General features: G+C 39.3%; 1 protein-coding gene across 1 annotated transcript in view; it reads right to left on the bottom strand.

The window, feature by feature from the left end:
- Positions 1 to 324: 324 nt before the first annotated feature.
- The window catches only part of LOC126380208 (PDF receptor-like), a 36369-nt gene continuing 18198 nt past the window's right edge, over positions 325 to 18495 (bottom strand). Inside the window, exons 6-13 of the mRNA XM_050029464.1 lie at positions 12964 to 13193; positions 11155 to 11224; positions 10330 to 10415; positions 9446 to 9629; positions 4060 to 4214; positions 2645 to 2824; positions 1983 to 2219; positions 325 to 415 (exon numbers count right to left, since the gene is read on the bottom strand). Of these exons, the coding sequence (XP_049885421.1) occupies positions 325 to 415; positions 1983 to 2219; positions 2645 to 2824; positions 4060 to 4214; positions 9446 to 9629; positions 10330 to 10415; positions 11155 to 11224; positions 12964 to 13193 (1233 nt within the window). The remainder of the gene's footprint in view (positions 416 to 1982; positions 2220 to 2644; positions 2825 to 4059; positions 4215 to 9445; positions 9630 to 10329; positions 10416 to 11154; positions 11225 to 12963; positions 13194 to 18495) is intronic.

Genomic DNA, 18495 nt, shown 5'->3' with positions numbered 1-18495 from the left:
CAGCAATAATCAAATTGTCAGTTAAAAATTCAATACAAGGCATACATATTATAATAATTTTATATAATATTATTATTAAGTAGTATGGAAAGGGTTAGGTGTAAAAAGTTAAGTATAACAATTCTTCAGTCAATGCTAAATATAGCCTTTTCTCTTTTCCTAAGTATAAGTAAACAGAGAATCCTAACAGTTATTTAAAACTTTTAAATATGGACTAGAATAAGTTACATTAGGAATATTTTTGTTTCACAACGAGTACATATTTTTTAACATCGATTTTTTTTTGGTTTTTTAAAATGCTATTTCCTTTTTTTATAAGGAATATTATGGTACTTGGCTCCTCGTCCGCGGGTCGTGGTGGATGGTTTTGTCGTTGCGGTATGGCTCCTCCGTTGTTAAAGACAACATCGGACCACTAAAACAGAGAATAAGTAGTTAGTATGTCGGTAAATAAATCACTCAAAATTCCCTAAACCTCGATAATAACTTAAATCTCGGCAATTCATGCAACATTCAAAATGTTACTTCGGCAGAAATCGCTAGTTCGTCGTGAACATGATCGCGCGATTCTATGCTAAGTGAAGAGTTTGATATTCCCGCTCCCCAGGTATGCTCATCATCACCAGCCCATTAACGTCCCCACTGCTGGGGCACGGGCCTTCCCTATGGATGGATAGGGAGATCGGGCCTTAAACCACCACGCGGGCCCAGTGCGGATTGGTGGTTATTAACGACTGCTAATCCAGCCGGGACCAACGGCTTAACGTGCTTTCCGAAGCATGGAAGAGCTCGAGATGAAAACTTTTTTTTGTGGTCACCCATCCTATGACCGGCCTTTGCGAAAGTTGCTTAACTTCAACAATCGCAGACCGAGCGCGTTTACCGCTGCGCCACCGAGCTCCTCCAGGTAGGCTCAATCGTATGAAAAGCCGCCATTGCTTGCCGTTTGATGACGTAAGCGTTACGATTAAATGCGTATCTCCAACCAACATTCCTAGAACTTAAATTTTATTATTGAAAATTAAGCGAATTACTGACCAACGCACTTCATTACTATCACTTGTAACATATATAATTATAAATTATAACTGTATAAAATTAAAACTGTAAGTATTCCTAAATCTTTTCCTAAAACTTCAAAATCGCCTTGCAAATTAAAAACATTAGGCGTGGGTCCGTGGTCTAGTGGTTAGAGCGTTAGGCTCAAGATCTGGAGGTCCGGGTTCGATTCCCGATGGGGACATTGTCGAAATCACTTTGTGAGACTGTCCTTTGTTTGGTAAGGGCTTTTCAGGCTTGAATCACCTGATTGTCCGAAAAAGTAAGATGATTCCGTGCTTCGGAAGGCACGTTAAGCCGTTGGTCCCGGCTATTAGCCGTAAAAACACCTCCACCAACCCGCAGTGGAGCAGCGTGGTGGAGTATGCTCCATACCCCCTCCGGTTGATTGAGGGGAGGCCTGTGCCCAGTAGTGGGACGTATATAGGCAGTTTATGTAGGCGTGGGTAATTTTTTTTTACAAAATGGCAATGGAGGGTGAGATGACGTCAGCGCGGTTAACCTTGAAATTTTAGCTGTCACTTTTGAGCATACCTGGTTTTGTACCATGCATGGCAGGTAATATAATTATACACTTGTCTTGCCCCTCATTCGATAGCCATAGTGTTGCCTATTGATAACCACTATCTATAGTCTGTCGATAGGCTATGCAAGATAGAAGCAATACCAATGTAACGATAGTTTTGATCTTAATCAGCTATCGATACTTATAGATGACTTTCAAGGTCGACAATTGATAATCAAAGTTTGGGGTCAGAGAATCATTTCTTTTTTGTATCTCCTTTACAACCTATACTTTGTATTTTTCTTTCGCTGTAGTTATTTGTAATAAATAAATTATTATTAAAAGATCTTTTATGACATGCGCAGTAAGATAAGTAGGTATACAAATTAAAGTAACATACTTTCCGACTTAAACAAACACATCATCTAAATCAGGGTCGTCGGGGTTGTAGTTAGGATCATCAATGATAGGTCCAATTACGGGTCCGTCATCGCCAGCATCTTTAAATATGATGATCTTCGGTGGAGGAGGTGGAGAACGCGACCGAGGTGGATGTTTGGGATCGTGTTCTATCACCACTTTTTCAATCCGATCCTCGTTGGAGACGTCGGATTCCGGAGTTACGGGCCTGGTATCAAAACCGTCGTTAATTTCCCTATAACAAACAATTAGAGACACATACGAACATTTGAAGTCAATAATTTCTTTATTTACATTTCACGACATTACAATGTAGAAGCGGCATTGCGCCTTGAAACATAAGTACACATAAATTAACTTAAGTCAAAACATATTTCACACATCATCTCGCGGAACCTCAGACACTCACGACCTAAATAACTCCATTCACAATCAAGAATCAAATTCCACAAAAAACGTAAGAATAAGTATTATATCTATTACATATTATTGCATTTGCTGCGCTTTAATTAGTTCGCAAAGCACTGTGTTTTAAACATAGTAAAGTAATATATCAAATTCGCAACGTCATCGCAAGAGCCAAGCGTTTACAACTACGAAAGAGATGTTGGCGTGCCTAGACATTATTAGTTCGATGTAAATGACCCCACATTTACTTACTCAGGGCTGTCGTCAGGGCCGAATGGGGTTTCCAGTTGTGCCTCCACCTGCGCTTCCAAAGATTCCAACTTGTCCAAAGATTCGTCGCGTTTGATCTGGAGTTTCCTTAACATCATCCACCTGGTCGTTTTTTCGTCATTCTCGCCGCTCATGTCGACTCGGTAGGTCGATAGCGGATGCCTGAGAAACATCAGATACTAACTATTACGGTGATCGGTTAAAATACTCCATGCACCCGGATAGCTGCGCGCCCACGCAATGGGTACCTATAAATGGCCGTCGCGGCAGATGGGCCAAAAGAAGATGGAAAGACTATTTAAATGCCTTTGAAGGATGCTGTGCTAGGAGGTTTTCTACCCACGTCTTTCCCTCAGCAGCTTCCGATGTGGTAGTAGTTTTACAGCTCAAATGAGACTCTCTATTGTGCTTCTTGCAACAGGACTTTCAAAACTAAATTTGGTTTTGCTAGTCACGCCCGCGCCCATGCAAGAGCCCAGGCTAACACTAGCTAAGGGTGTCGCCGTCGACGGATACGTCTGGGGGGACATCATCATCAGTTTTACAGCTAGTTACTTAATATGTGATTTAATTTTTGACGTTCAAAAAGTGCTAACAATTTTGCAGTATAAATATTTTTGTTTTTTTTTTATGCTCGCACAACACTGGCTTCTGTACTTTGACAGATCTAACTCGTACCGCGCATTGAAGCTATTGCAAACTGTTTAAACACTAATTGCATTGAATTAAACGTTCTTTCTAACACAGGGTGTTAGTGCGACGGAAAATTCTAAATCTCAAAGTTTTCGTTACGGTGTCACTAACAGCCTGTATATTTAGGTATTATAAACAAATTGACTCACATTCGCTAAGGAGATTTTCTTAAAATGCGTCCGAACCGTGTTGTGATTAAATTATTATGATAGTATTAGTTCATTCCCTCAAATAAAGATGTTTTGGCAGTTCAAACAAAGTGCAATATCAGTTGTACAGTGTTGTTGCACGCCGTCGCTAGTGACAAGATACGCCGTGGACACTGTTTTACAGATCATTATCATCATCATCAGCCCATTAACGTCCCCACTGCTGGGGCACGGGCCTTCCCTATGGATGGATAGGGAGATCGGGCTTTAAACCATCACGTGGGCCCAGTGCGGATTGATGGTTATTAACGACTGCTAATGCAGCCGGGACCAACGGCTTAACGTGCCTTCCGAAGCACGGAGGAGCTCGAGATGAAAACTTTTTTTTGTGGTCACCCATCCTATGACCGGCCTTTGCGAAAGTTCCTTAACTTCAACAATCGCAGACCGAGCGCGTTTACCGCTGCGCCACCGAGCTCCTCGTTTTTTACAGATGTGTTTGTCTATTTGTTATACAAGGTCTATGATTATAAAAGAAACTTGAGTAAAACAAACTTCTCGCTGGCGGCAGGCGGAGGGCCAGGTTGGGTGCGTTTCGGTTGGTCCATGACAAAATTGAAAAAGTAGTCGCGATATCGTCTTTCCCTGCGCCTGGCGGTGGCACGCATCGCCTGGCGATCACGGTAATCCTTTTTGAGTACCTCTTGCACCTGGAAAGAAATAGAACAAGAAATAGCTGATGTGCGTTTGTCATTATTGCTCTAAACATCAGAAAACCAGAATGCAGCAACTAATGACGTCATAATCATAGTAATTATGGTCATATTATACTATTGCGTAGTCTACATCGGACGAGAGCCGTCGGTGCTCCGTCTTTGTCCGATCATGTAAGTAAGTACTTAGTGAAGATTCAAAGAAAATCTTCAATTAGGCATGACATTAAAAGAACTTAAGTTGTTTGGTATGCGGAAGCCGTGGTAGCCCAGTTGGTAGAACGCTTGCCTCTCAAGTTGAGGTCACAGGTTTGGATGACTGTCGAATTTATTTTCGAATTCATGTTTGGATCATAAATTATTATCACGTGCTCAGCGGTGAAGGAAAACATCGTGAGGAAACCCACGTTTCCGAGAAATGCATTTTAGAGGTATATGACGTAACCTGTTTTGGGCTGATTTTCCCTTCGCGGGTTGGAAGGTCAGACAGGCGATCGCTTCTGTAAAAAACCGGACCTGTCAAATCTTCACGTTAGGTAAGCGGACCCTGTGAAAAAAACAGGTTCGATTCCCGTCTCTGGCTCAAAACCACTGAATTGGACTGTATACGAGTTTCACAACAACTTTTTATGTTGAAAATAATTGTCAGCTTCTTTTATCGTGTGGGTTGTGAGGTGGATTACCAACATCAGCAACCCCACCTGCTCGTCTACTCTAGCAACCACGGCAGACCTTGTGTCCTGAATAAAACACAAGAGATTTGTGAGTGTACGACGCCCCGGGCGAAAGCCATGCTGAGAGTCAGACAGTGTAGAGCTTGGCTGTGAATATATTGAAGCATGCAAAATGGATTCGATGGATGATCGATGAGTATATTAAAAGGTCGTATTGTGTATTATATATAACCTAACCTAAATAAATAAATAAACCTGCAAGAAAAAATCAGATATCCATCATGCAAGGATATCCGTTATCACAGAAAAGCTAAAAACCTTACTAGTATTATCGGCTATTTATCAAAACAATATTTATGTACTTATGCAGTATCTTACGGAAAGTAATGATAAAATACATTGTCAGTGGCTATAGAATTTTTGAGCTATCGTAGTTATGTTTGTAGGAGTAGTAGTAAAAGAGAGCCGGGTTGAACCGGCGACAGCGGCTCTCATACAAAATACGCATTAGGGTTTTCCATCCTCCTTCTATTCCATGGTAATAACATAAATCGAGTAATAAAAATAATGTCGTCTACAGTCGATACTTCAGGACTGCAGCCGACCGCATGAAGTTGAAGTCACGACTGTATGCAATGTCTACTGCGTGAAGTTGCAGTCACTACTGCATGTAGTCAATATCGACTGCATGAATTGAAGTCACGACTGTATGCAGTCAATGTCAAATGCGTGAAGTTGAAGTCAGAACTTCATGCAGTGAATATCGACTGCGTGAAGCTGAAGTCACTACTTATTAAAAGAAATTAATATTAGGAACATTATGTTAGAACTATCGAGTTTAGGACAATAAGCATAATTCAACAGACAAAACTGTAAGACCGTAGTTACCATGAACTCTTAACGGAGTCGCTTTTCAGATTTTCAACAAAAGGGTTTTAATAAATATTGCAGTACGGATTTTTGAATAGATACTTAGATGCCGATAGGGGTTCTTGAAGGTGTCTTGCTCGTTAGCAAGCTTCTCACGAGGCGCAGACGCTGCCGTATAAAAGACGAGGACTGTCGAAGGAATGTACAAAAGCTAAGGCCGAACTTGCAATCAAAAGATCTCAACCACTTCGTTTTCTTCCCGCGCGAATCTTAGTATAGATAGCAACGGACTGTATTTTATAAGCTAAGATTTAAAGAGGCAAATATTAAAGAATTTCTAGCCTAAAACTGTTCCAAACATAGAACTATAGAGATTGACTGGGAAAAACACTGTGGAAGCTGATATCCGCACAGGGAAATGGCAGTGGATTGCATGGGCAAAAGATCGCTAGTGGAAAACTGTTATTCGAGCCTTACAACCCAACAGGGGACAAGACAAAAAAAAAACGAATTCAGGTACAGAGTATACATAACAATGACAAAACAGATTGCGGCGGTCCCTGCACTAAGCGCAGCTTGTATCGCAGGGGCCAGGATTCGATTTGTTATATAAGTATTATACAATAATGGGTACACAGATCTTACCCGTATACAGGCTGGCCCAGAAGTTCAGGTTCAAAATGAAAAATTAGATAGAGGGGCTCATTAGCTACCAGAAACACCCCCATGTATGTTCAGCAATTATTTACGGTTTAGGAGATATGACCCATTTTGTACCTTTTTCTAGATTTTCTACCTTACTTCAGAAATAATCATTTTGTCGCTATCCCTTTCTTAATAATTATTTTATTTTACTTCACAACTATGCCTAAGGCTGTGTACCGCTCAATCAAAGATAAATTAAAGTCAAAACAAAAATAAAAAAAAAGTTATCGGAAGTCAAAGTGAAAATTCGACCAAAATTGTTACAGTTGTTAATACTTCGCCGAAGAATAATAAACACATGAGATTGTCATGGACCCTGAAAGTATTTCTAAAAACTGCTCCATTTAGGTAATAGGCTTTTAGAAACATCCGAAAAAAAGTACCCTTAATAAGGGCATAAAACTAAGTAATTAGCCCTAAAAGTTTGCAAGACAGACAGATTTGAAGGAAAATTTGACATTCTCATACAATGTAGCTGCTTCTTTCTAACGTTGTTAAAGGTGCTTGCTTAAAATATCAGTCACATGACTGTGACTGATATTTTTATATGACTGTGACTGTGAATGATATATTTATATGACTTATGACTGTGACTGTCATGTGACCATGACGAAGCCGTCTACTCCTGCCGCTGACTTTGTGGCTTTCAACTTCTCTAAGACCACATACATACACATTTAAATAGCGTTACGTTTCACTGTTGCCCACAGATCTCTATCAACTGGAGCGTTTGGGCTAGTAGCCCGGGACCAAAGGCTTTCCGTGCCTTCCGAAGCACATAATCATCTTACTTTTACGTACAAAGAACTATCTGACTGATTTTAGGCGATGCTTGAATTGAACCCGGACCTTCAGGTTATCAGTAGTAATTAAACTCACCCGTAATGGTGTTTAAATTTATCATGCAGGGAGTAATGAAATATATTTAAAATTTACTGTACGCCTCGAATGTAATTGATGGCATGACAGTTAGATCATTTTGCATGTCAAAACCAGAGCTTGAAACAATACACGCAAAATATTGTGAAACGAAAATAAATATTCAGTTAACTTGGTTATGTTTTCATTTGTTCGTTCGCGTAGTTGGTCAGCACGACAGGCTGGCTTCCGGTGAAGAGGAAACAAATTGATTACAAATTGAATTAATATGTGTTATTTTGTGTGGCTTTACAGCAGAAATCAAACATTGTGGCGTTTTAACAAGAAATAAGTGACTTCTGAAGGCATTTCCGTTAAATATGTCTAGCAAAAGCCAGAATACAACGGGAATTCATTTTGAACTGTTTTCAATTTTAATTAACTTTACTGCCTCCGTGGTCTAGTGGTTAGAGCGATGGGCTCACGATCTGATCCGAGTTCGATTCCCGTCGAAATCACTTTGTGAGACTCTGCTTGGTTAGGACATTATATTGCATTTACGCCATTTTACTATTTACGGGCGCCTTTTAAAACTGTAGTGTTTACATAAGTACATAAACACATCTTTTTGTAATACACGTCGGTATAATTAAATATATAAATAAATATGTGAAGGGTTTATCCACCATTTTCACTACCATTAGCATCTAAAAACTATAGACAGGACAGTTTTCTATGGCGAGCAGGCAGAAACCTTAATAACATAATAAAAGATCTTGATATTGATATCTTCAACTGTAGTATGCCATCAGTGAAGCGGAAATTGGCAAAAAGATATTAGTTGGTTAGGAGTATCATGCGTTGTAATTACGTGATCGCAGGCATTTTTTTGCTTGCAGATTTCTATCCCGGGCATTGTGGGCGACTACGTAGTTGATTTTTTCGTGAAATGTGTTTGTTATGTTTGTATAGGCACCTAGTTTATTTTACTATCTATTGTTGCTGTATGACCAACATATACCGAAGTCTATCTGTGGAAACCTATAATTGGCTCTTTTGTGATTTATATTTATGTTTATACTATTTGATGTAGCTGTTGGTTTTCCTATAAATAAATAAATAAATGTAATTATTATTATTATACGTAGTAGCCCTCAGTGTCTCACTGCAGGCATATGTAATATATTATAAAATACTTGAATCGATATAATCGATTCACATATATATTCTGTCGTCTCGGGCAATGCACTGCGCGGTGGCCACAATTAAAAAGTAAACTGTACGGGTATGTACGGGGGTGGAGAGAAGACGTAGTGTGTGGCAACGAGCCGATATTTATTTATATAATTACATTGAGACGAATACACTACAAAAGCTATATGATCTGCTGAGAGTACTGAGACTATAAAGTCGAATGTAGTGGTTTAAAATTTAGGGATTCGAACCCATGTAAATCAAGCGTTCTCCGCTTGACTATCAAGTAGCAGTACTACAGTAGACTATCGACCGTGCAGGTGACAAAACGGGCATAAACAAAAGCTTTTATTGTAAATTCTTTGCTAACGGTACGGTACAATGCTATGCCGTTGTGACATCGGACAGTCGGGCTATTATTACGGCGAGTATGGGGTTGCTAGGCAACGGGTTGTAGAAGTCACGTGGCCCAACTACGCTTTTTGTAAGCCTAGAGTGTCGAGAGGGGACATGTGTTCGAACTATGTAGTCATTTTGCGAAGTAAATTTGCGACGAGGGGTGAAAATGATATCAAGTCGCTTTGCAAGTCATATCGCTACCTAGACAATTTGAGACCAACCCTAATTAGTAAGGTATTATGAGGTATCTACCTTACTAATTGGAATAAAATGTGAAGTACCGAGTCGATATTGTTTTAAAACAAATTTTAATAGGGCCTGCAAATAGTTTTGTAATAAGTAGGTATACTTAAAAACCTAAGCAAGAATCAATATCGCAATATTTTTAAAATATTAGCTATGTTCTTCTATCGTGTAGGTTGTGAGGTGGATTATCAACCTCATCAACCCTGGTGTCACGGTTATTATTGAGCTGCCAAAGGCCCCTGACATGCGATAGCGGAGACTGTAGTAATAACAAAACCTTACCTCGCTGTTCATGAAGCAATAAAGGACCGCGATGAAGAAACTTTGGAAGGACCTCAGGAAGTGCGTGATGTAGCTCCAAGCCGCGAACAAGGTGACGTTGGAGTTCAGGGGTATTTGCAGCATGTTCAACACGTTAGTCGTCCCCAGCAGCGGGAGAAGCAGCAGCGTGGCCCTGGTAGCTTTCCTGCATCAAACATTTACAAACGTAAACATTAACAAACATAAACATTTACAAACATACACATTTAGAAACATAAACATTTACAAACATAAAAATTTACAAACAAAAGTGAAATGTTTTTTAATTTGCTAGCCTTATGCATCTGAAATTTCAAATATCAAGTAGTAAGTAGGTACTAAGAATGAATAGTAAAATTAATAAATAACGAAGTGCACGGAAGCGGCAAGCCGATTAGTTCTAAGCGCGTACTAAGTCCATCTATTAACACTTTTCCTTTATTAAGGTACCAAAATAAGTAAAATCTAAAAGCTATACCAATTAATCAAATCAATCAAAAACAAATATACTTTACTGCACACAACATACAAAACAAAACACAAATGGATGATAGACACAGTACAATCCGGCGGTTAACTAACTGGCGGCGACTAATTGTGCAAGATAGCACAATCTTTTATATAAAATCTCTTTTAATACTGTTTTTTATTCCTTCATTGTCTTTGCATTTTGATATAAGTTCCCAGGACTTTCTTTGGCTTCTTAAATAGCCTGTAGTTAGAAACACCGTAACAAAAACTTTCTTGGATGATTCAGACAATGATTCTAAGTTGATATCAAGTAGAATTTAATTTGGAATAATAACTTTTTTATCCTCAGTCAGATAAATTTATACTCAGTCGATTAATTAAAAAAAAAAACTTACTGTGCGCGTACAAGCTCCGAATCGGTAGACTGACGAAGTTTTTTGATGATCACGCGCATAATGCTGATCATGAAGATGAAATTGCACTGCAACAAACCATTTATTATTAAACCAGGTGTATTAAATGGTTTTAGGATTAGCCTCACTTATTTTTACCCAAAAAATGTTGACCTAATGCTACATGCTGACCACCTGCAAACTGTACCTACCATTTTTACCGACTTCAAAAAAGGAGGAGGTTCTCAATTGGACTTAATAACTTCTTAAGGCGAATAAATGAATTATTATGAATCATACTAGCGGCCGCCCGCAACTTCTTCCGCGTGGATTTCAGTTTCCGCGGTAAGAATTTCCTGGTAGATTTTTCCTACTTACATTTTGTACAATTCACACAATATCTTTATAAATTGTACCCTGTGTGGTATTCTGATGTTTTATCATCACCAGCCAATTAACGTCCCCACTGCTGGGCACGGGCCTTCCTTATGGATGGATAGGGAGATCGGGCCTTAGACCACCACGCGGGCCCAATGCGGATTGATGGTTATTAACGACTGCTAATGCAGCCGGGACCAACGGCTTAACGTGCTTTCTGAAGGACGGAGGAACACGAGATGTTTTTTTTTTGTGTTCACCCATCCTATGACCGGCCATAGGATGGGATTCTGATGTATAAGCTACATTATTGTAAAGTTTTATTAAAATCCATTCAGTAGTTTTTGCGTGAAAGAGTAACAAACATTCATACTCACAAACTTTCACATTTATAATATTAGTAAGATTACCGTTTATTAGTCAGTCTAAACAAAACACGTAGGTACTTACCAAGCATACAAACAGCCGAGGTCCTTGCAGAATCCAGTAAATGTATGAGAAGTTGTATCCGTACCAGCAGCTGCAAAAGTAATAACACCTTAATAACATGTAATAATAATAATAAAAAAATAATAAGATGTGACAGCCTCCGTGGTCTAGTGGTTAGAGCGTTAGGCTCACGATCTGGAGGTCCGGGTTCAATTCCCGATGGGGACATTGTCGAGATCACTTTGTGAGACTGTCCTTTGTTTGGTAAGGACTTTTCAGGCTTGAATCACCTGATTGTCCGAAAAAGTAAGATGATTCCGTGCTTCGGAGGGCACGTTAAGCCGTTGGTCCCGGCTATTAACCGTAAAAACACCTCCACCAACCCGCAGTGGAGCAGCATGGTGGAGTATGCTCCATACCCCCTCCGGTTGATTGAGGGGAGGCCTGTGCCCATCAGTGGGACGTATATAGGCAGTTTATGTAATAAGATGTAATGTAATAATAAAACCAATAGCGAATAATCTGCAATAGTCCTACACGAACCGGGGATTGTCTTTACACTTCCATAGTGCATACAGGGATAATCGCCGGTGGGTGTCACACAACATTTAGAGTAAATTGTCTATTTGTGCTGTAAGACCTTCCTTCTTGGCTTTATGATTCTTGGTCTATGGAAAGGAGGCTTTTTGGCGGGAACGTGAACGACAGGGTTGCTTTCTTCATTAAATAATCTAAATAATACGAAGTCGTATTTTGTGGTTAATGATCACATTAAGTTACCGTAGTTAAGTTAACAGCCTCCGTGGTCTAGTGGTTAGAGCGTAAGGCTCACGATCTGGAGGTCCGGGTTCGATTCCCGATGGGGACATTGTCGAAATCACTTTGTGAGACTGTCCTTTGTTTGGTAAGGACTTTTCAGGCTTGAATCACCTGATTGTCCGAAAAAGTAAGATGATTCCGTGCTTCGGAGGGCACGTTAAGCCGTTGGTCCCGGCTATTAGCCGTAAAAAACACCTCCACCAACCCGCATTGGAGCAGCGTGGTGGAGTATGCTCCATACCCCCTCCGGTTGATTGAGGGGAGGCCTGTGCCCAGCAGTGGGACGTATATAGGCTGTTTACGTACGTACGTACGTACGATCACATTAAGTTAGTCGGAAAATATTCGCGATAAAGTGTAACTAGGTATCCATTTTCGCTTCGTGCCAAGAAGCCGCTCAATAACTCGAAAGTTTATGCGGATTTTTAAGTTAATTCTTTTGGAGTTCGGAGAAGGAGTCTGCTCTGAGGATGGGGCTTAGGATTCATCATTTATTGTCACCACCTTTCATCATTTCATTAATAATCATTATTAAAAAAAAGACTTGACTGTATGGGCATCGTTTCCTTTGCCTTGCCCTTCCGGGAAAACCCAAACAAAAAAAAAGGTCTATGGGGAGTACCAAATAGGTTTTGATACCGCTACAAACGGCTGCCTTTTATTTTTTTAATCTTTGGCGACATGAGTATTAGATATTAATTTCAATTTGATACCTCCACGTGAAGAAAGAGTCCATAGACAGACTAACAGACAGACGGACGGACAATAAAGTCCTATAAGGGTTGCGTTTTTCTTTTTTAGGTTTCCCCTTTCTTACTTTTTAAAACTGCCTTACGTTCCATTCATTAACCATCCTCCTTTCATACCATAAACATTCAAATTCCCATTCATTATCCCTCCATAGTATTCTCACTTTCCTACAGCTCGGCCATTTTGCTTTCAGTCTGACCTCAGACTTCCATCCTTAACTGATTTTCCTACATAAATAGAATCTGGTTTATTTGTACTTACCTCTTAACAGTATCGCCAGTGTAGGTGTATGATGTAATTGCTGCCCAGATGACCGTAAGTACGAATGGTACACCCCAACCCACGATGCAGTTGAACCTTGGTGAGAATCTGTTGCGCAACGCGTTAGCTGTTACCACGTTATTCAAATACAGTCCTTCCAGCAGCATACACGTGAACATGACGGAGTTGGCATATTCCAGTAGTACATACGATGACTCGCAAACGTACGGCTGAAAAATAAAACAAGGGTAATCATTTCATGAGCCACGAGGGGCCTTTGGTGGCTCAATAATATAAACCTAGTGGGTAGACCCCACTCACCCAGGAATACGGGTGAAGACCTCAACGGTTGCAGAGCCAAAGATGGGAGCCATCGGTACGGCAATGCAGGACGGAAGGGGCGAGTCACAGGGACTGTAACTTGGAACCTGACAGAGGGCAGCAGTAACTGTCAGTACTATTCAGAGGCGGAGGACAGGAGTCCTAGTATGGCTTTGTAATAGACTACTCTGGGCGCCATCGCACTTGCGTCAGACAGAGTATTGCCCTATTTTTCCCTAAAAAAGTAGCATGGAAAATGCTGCACCGACAAGAGAGTGGCTGTTAAATTGATGAAGATGATGGGTAGTAATAATCCTCCTCACAACCCACACGATAGTAGACTATGATCTGTAATTTACGTATGAGGGTGTTAGTGAGATCATGATGATTGAAACCATGATTCTCAGTTGACATCACGTGGAATTTTCCGTGCATGGAACTGAAAGTACCTAATTTTAAGAAACACAAAAAGTAATGATTTTGGGACTGTAAATTCCGATCGGTATTAACTCAGAATCAGCCTAAAGTCGTTGCTCTAGTAGCCAACCAGTGCGCTTTTAAGGTATTTATTCCTTTTTTAAGATTGAGCCTTCTTGTAAGTAAACAACAGGCACTGTTTCTTCTGTTTTCGTTTAAATTACAAAGTATTTTTTACAAAAATGTTTTAAAATCACTGTAGTGTTTACATAAGTACATAAACACATCTTATTAATTAATTAATATATAAATAAATATGTAATATATTATAAAATACTTGAATCGATATAATCGATTCACTTATATATTCTGTCGTCTCGGGCAATGCACTACGCGCTGGCCACAATTAAAAAGTAAACTGTACGGGGGTGGAGTGAAGACGTAGTGTGTGGCAACGAGCCGATATTTATTTATATATTATATTAAGGCGAATACACTACAATCAATAAACATAGAAAAGGCACACGTGTTTTGGTAAAAATGATCATTAAGTATTTGAAATAGGTACCCAACCCGCATCACTTACAGCCGCCATCTTGTTTACTAGAAGCTTCGTACGGTCACGAGCATTAATATGTACCTATACACTTTGGTACCATGTCACATTAACTTTTTTGACAAATTGAACTGTAAGTCTCACTAAATGTCAAATATGTTAGTGCGACAGAGTCCTAAAGTGGGTACATTATATTGCTCATGACTGTACGTAGATTGTATAAATCTTTTTTGTATAGTTATCATAAGTGAAACACGGCACTAGTTTTAGTGCTGTGAAACTAAAATTACTTTACTTTGTTCCGCAGCATTATGTTATAGGATATTTCCTTATTTCCATATTCTGCTTGTCTGCGAAACTGGAAACTTGAATATTTTCAACTGTAGGTAATAAGATACTGTTGACGACAGGTCGACATGGCAATCGGGGCATGAGGTGAGCCGCGGAGGCGGGGTCGCCCCGCACACCCGCACAGTCCCCGCGGCGTCTTAGTCTTAGTGTCGCACGAGTCCGTATCGACCGCGTTTATCGATTATAATCTCGCTCACATAATTTATTACTATTGTGTTTTAAAAATGGCTACGGTTGCATTTTCGTCGCGAGTTCAAGCAAAAAAACCAATAATTATAATAATAATAATAATAATATCTTTATTTTGTACTATTAGAGCCTTAAATATACGATAATAATAATTCAATGGAAAATGAAATGGAAGATTTTATTATATAAGTCGGAGATACCGGTGACGAAGATTCTTTAAGTTTTTGTAGCGATACGTTAGATGATTCAGATGAATAAATATTAACTTAAATGAAAACGTGATATTATTTTATTCACATTTCGTTACATACATAATAAAAATATATCGATATTGAAAACGTCACGTCACTAGAGAATTGCCATGTCGACCGTCTACTAAGGTAAGTGTCGGCGTAAGCTCTGTAAGGATTGGCACAGATTCTGCAACTTTGCTGATCTGCCGTTCGTGGAAGCGGCACGGACGGCGAAGTTTCTCGTCCGCAAAGTTCCCGACTCAAGGGGCAATAGCCGAAAACTCAAGTTGTTGAATGTTCAAGTGCACTGCAAAATCTCTAGTGTAGTTTTTTTTTTTTTTTTTTTCGACATAGATGCTCGCATTTGCCCACTTATGTACTTAGCCCGTTTGTTTATCACGGTCATTTCACTAAGTCTATTTCCAGAAAGCACTACAACATAAGCTCGCGACTATATCCCAATTGGGGTAGACAGACTTATGAATTAAACACCTCACACCCATCGCAAGATGAACTAAACCATCCACATCTCACCGAGCTTCCTGTTAGATTAAGTATCTACATGCATAAACCTACGCCTAATTCCTAAGCAGAGACTAAGGTATGGAATTCCATTTCCTTCGATCCTGAAATACTTCTCTTGCTTCCTCCACATTCGTCAATCTTTTCATAGCGCCGGTTCAGAGTAAATTGTAGCACTTAAAGATTTTCTAAGGACATCAAATTTGGTAAATGCACGCCCTTTTTGGGGTATCTATTATATCTCTATGAGCGCTACCAACAAACTTCGCCTTATATTATGTATCTGTGTGTCAATTTTTATCTAGCTATTTTAACCTATTGTTTTTTTATTTTTTTATTTTCTTATTAAAACAATATTATAAATCGTTCCAGTAAATAAAAGATTTGGGGAATCTGTTCCAATAGAATTCTTGGTCATAGAATTTTTGAAAACTTGCGTGTTCTACGGTACGAGTGCAATGAACTTGTGTATTTTGGTTTGTAGCACTATTATAGGTCCACTAATGCTCTCCTGTAATAACACGCATTGATTGTTGCTTGTTATATTATTTTTTTACTAATTAAAATTGAGGAGGTCACCTTTGTCGTTGTTATAGTTCGTAGCAGAGAGATAAAAAATTGGCATCTATCTTCTATCTTCTATCTATACTATAATAAATCTGTAGAGAGGTCAATTCTGTACATTAAATATATTTTCAAAATAACTATCAGGGGGTGATTAGTGATCGATACTGATGGCAAAAATGCAATCAGTAAAATTTTTGTCTGTCTGTCTGTCTGTCTGTCTGTCTGTCTGTCTGTCTGTATGTTCCTTATAGAAACAAAAACTACTGGACGGATTTTAATGAAACTTGGTACAATTATTCTTCATACTCCTGGGCAGGTTATAGTATACTTTTCATCACGCTACAATCAATAGGAGCAGAGTAGTGAAGGGAAATTTTGGGAAAACGGGAGAAGTTACTCCATTTTTTAAGCTTCCGTCGCGTGAGCAGCCTTAATGGTTAAAGTTACATAGAAATCATGTATGACGGAAATATCTTCTAAATATGTAATGTAAATATATAAAAGGAGAAACTGACTGACTGACATATCAAAGCACAGCCTAAACGGCTAAACGTAGGCACTTGAAATTTGGAAGAGACGTAGCTTAGGTACCGTAGAGGTGCACTAAGAAAGGAATTCCCGGAAATCCCACGGGAACGGGAATAAGCGGGAAAATCCTTTTGTATGAAAAATCTAAAATACTCAAGTTAGACGTTTGAAATTTGGCATGCAGGTACCTTAGGTACCATAGAGGTGCACTAAGAAAGAAATTCCCGAAATTCCCACGGGAACGGGGATTAGCGGGAAAATTCTTTTGTATGGAAAATCTAAACCACTCAAGTTAGACGTTTGAAATTTGGCACGCAGGTACCTTAGGTACCGTAGAGGTGCATTAAGAAAGGAATTCCCGAAATTCCCACGGGAACGGGAATTAACGGGAAAATCCTTTTGTATGAAAAATCTAAAACACTCAAATTAGACGTTTGAAATTTGGCATGCAGGTACCTTAGGTACCGTAGAGGTGCACTAAGAAAGGAATTCCCGAAATTCCCACGGGAACGGGAATTAGCGGGAAAATCCTTTTGTATGAAAAATCTAAAACACTCAAATTAGACGTTTGAAATTTGGCATGCAGGTACCTTGGGTACCGTAGAGGTGCACTAAGAAAGGAATTCCCGAAATTCTCACGGGAACGGGAATTAGCGGGAAAATCCTTTTGTATGAAAAATCTAAACCACTCAAGTTAGACGTTTGAAATTTGACATGCAGGTACCTTAGTAAACTTAAAGCTTAGTTGCAACAGGATATTGCAAAATTCCTACGGGAACGGGTGTTAGCGGGAAAAAACATTTGTATAAAAAAATCTAATCTAATCTAATCTAATCTTCTAAATATATAAAGGAGAAACTGACTGACTGACATATCAACGCACAGCCTAAACGGCTAAACGTAGGCACTTGAAATTTTGGAAGAGACGTAGCTTAGGTACCGTAGAGGTGCACTAAGAAAGGAATTCCCGGAAATCCCACGGGAACGGGAATTAGCGGGGAAATCCTTTTGTATGAAAAATCTAAACCACTCAAGTTAGACGTTTGAAATTTGGCATGCAGGTACCTTAGTAAACTTAAGGCTTAGTTGCAACAAGGTATTCAAAAATTCCCACGGGAACGGGAGTTAGCGGGAAAAAACATTTGTATGAAAAAATATAAACCGCGTAAGATACGAGTAGATGTTTTTAATCAAGCATGCATGCATACCTAAGTTTAGTTATGGCTGTATTTTGAAAAATGGGAGTTAGCGGGGAAAAAATGTCGTATGAAAAAATCTAAACTGCATAAGTTAGATGCTTGAAATTTGACATACACTCCCACACACACAAAGATCTCTCTTTATAACACGCTACGCGGACGAAGTCGCGGGCAAAAGCTAGTTATAAAATATTATAAAAATAAATTTGTTGGGTTGCCAACACAACAAATGTATGGCATAGGTTATAATGACTTTTTGACATATTTCTACAAAGAGAATCAGGTCCAAATTATGATGGTAGGGAGTACTATTTCATACGAGTTTATTGACATTAGTTACATACTGAAGTATGCAAGCGTTCCCCAGATAATAGGTATTTTCAAAACGTCAAGCCAGCGGGATCAAAGAACTGCCTTTATAACTTTGGAACCGTTGAAGTACTAATTTCGGTATTTTGCAGGGGGTGAGTACTATTTCGGTACCTACTATTTTTTGGCGTTTGAATCAAAGCGAAAGACCTTGTCGTTAACTCTCGCCAAATTTCGCTCACCGTCAAGCTAGCAAGTGCCATAAAACATGGCTATAAATCCAGAACCGTGATGGTACTAATTTTTTTACAACAGGTACTATTTTTTTCAATAAGAGTAC

This window comes from Pectinophora gossypiella, chromosome Z, assembly GCF_024362695.1.
Source record: "Pectinophora gossypiella chromosome Z, ilPecGoss1.1, whole genome shotgun sequence".
Classification (NCBI taxonomy): Eukaryota; Metazoa; Arthropoda; class Insecta; order Lepidoptera; family Gelechiidae; genus Pectinophora; species Pectinophora gossypiella.
This window is presented reverse-complemented; position numbering and strand designations above follow the sequence as displayed.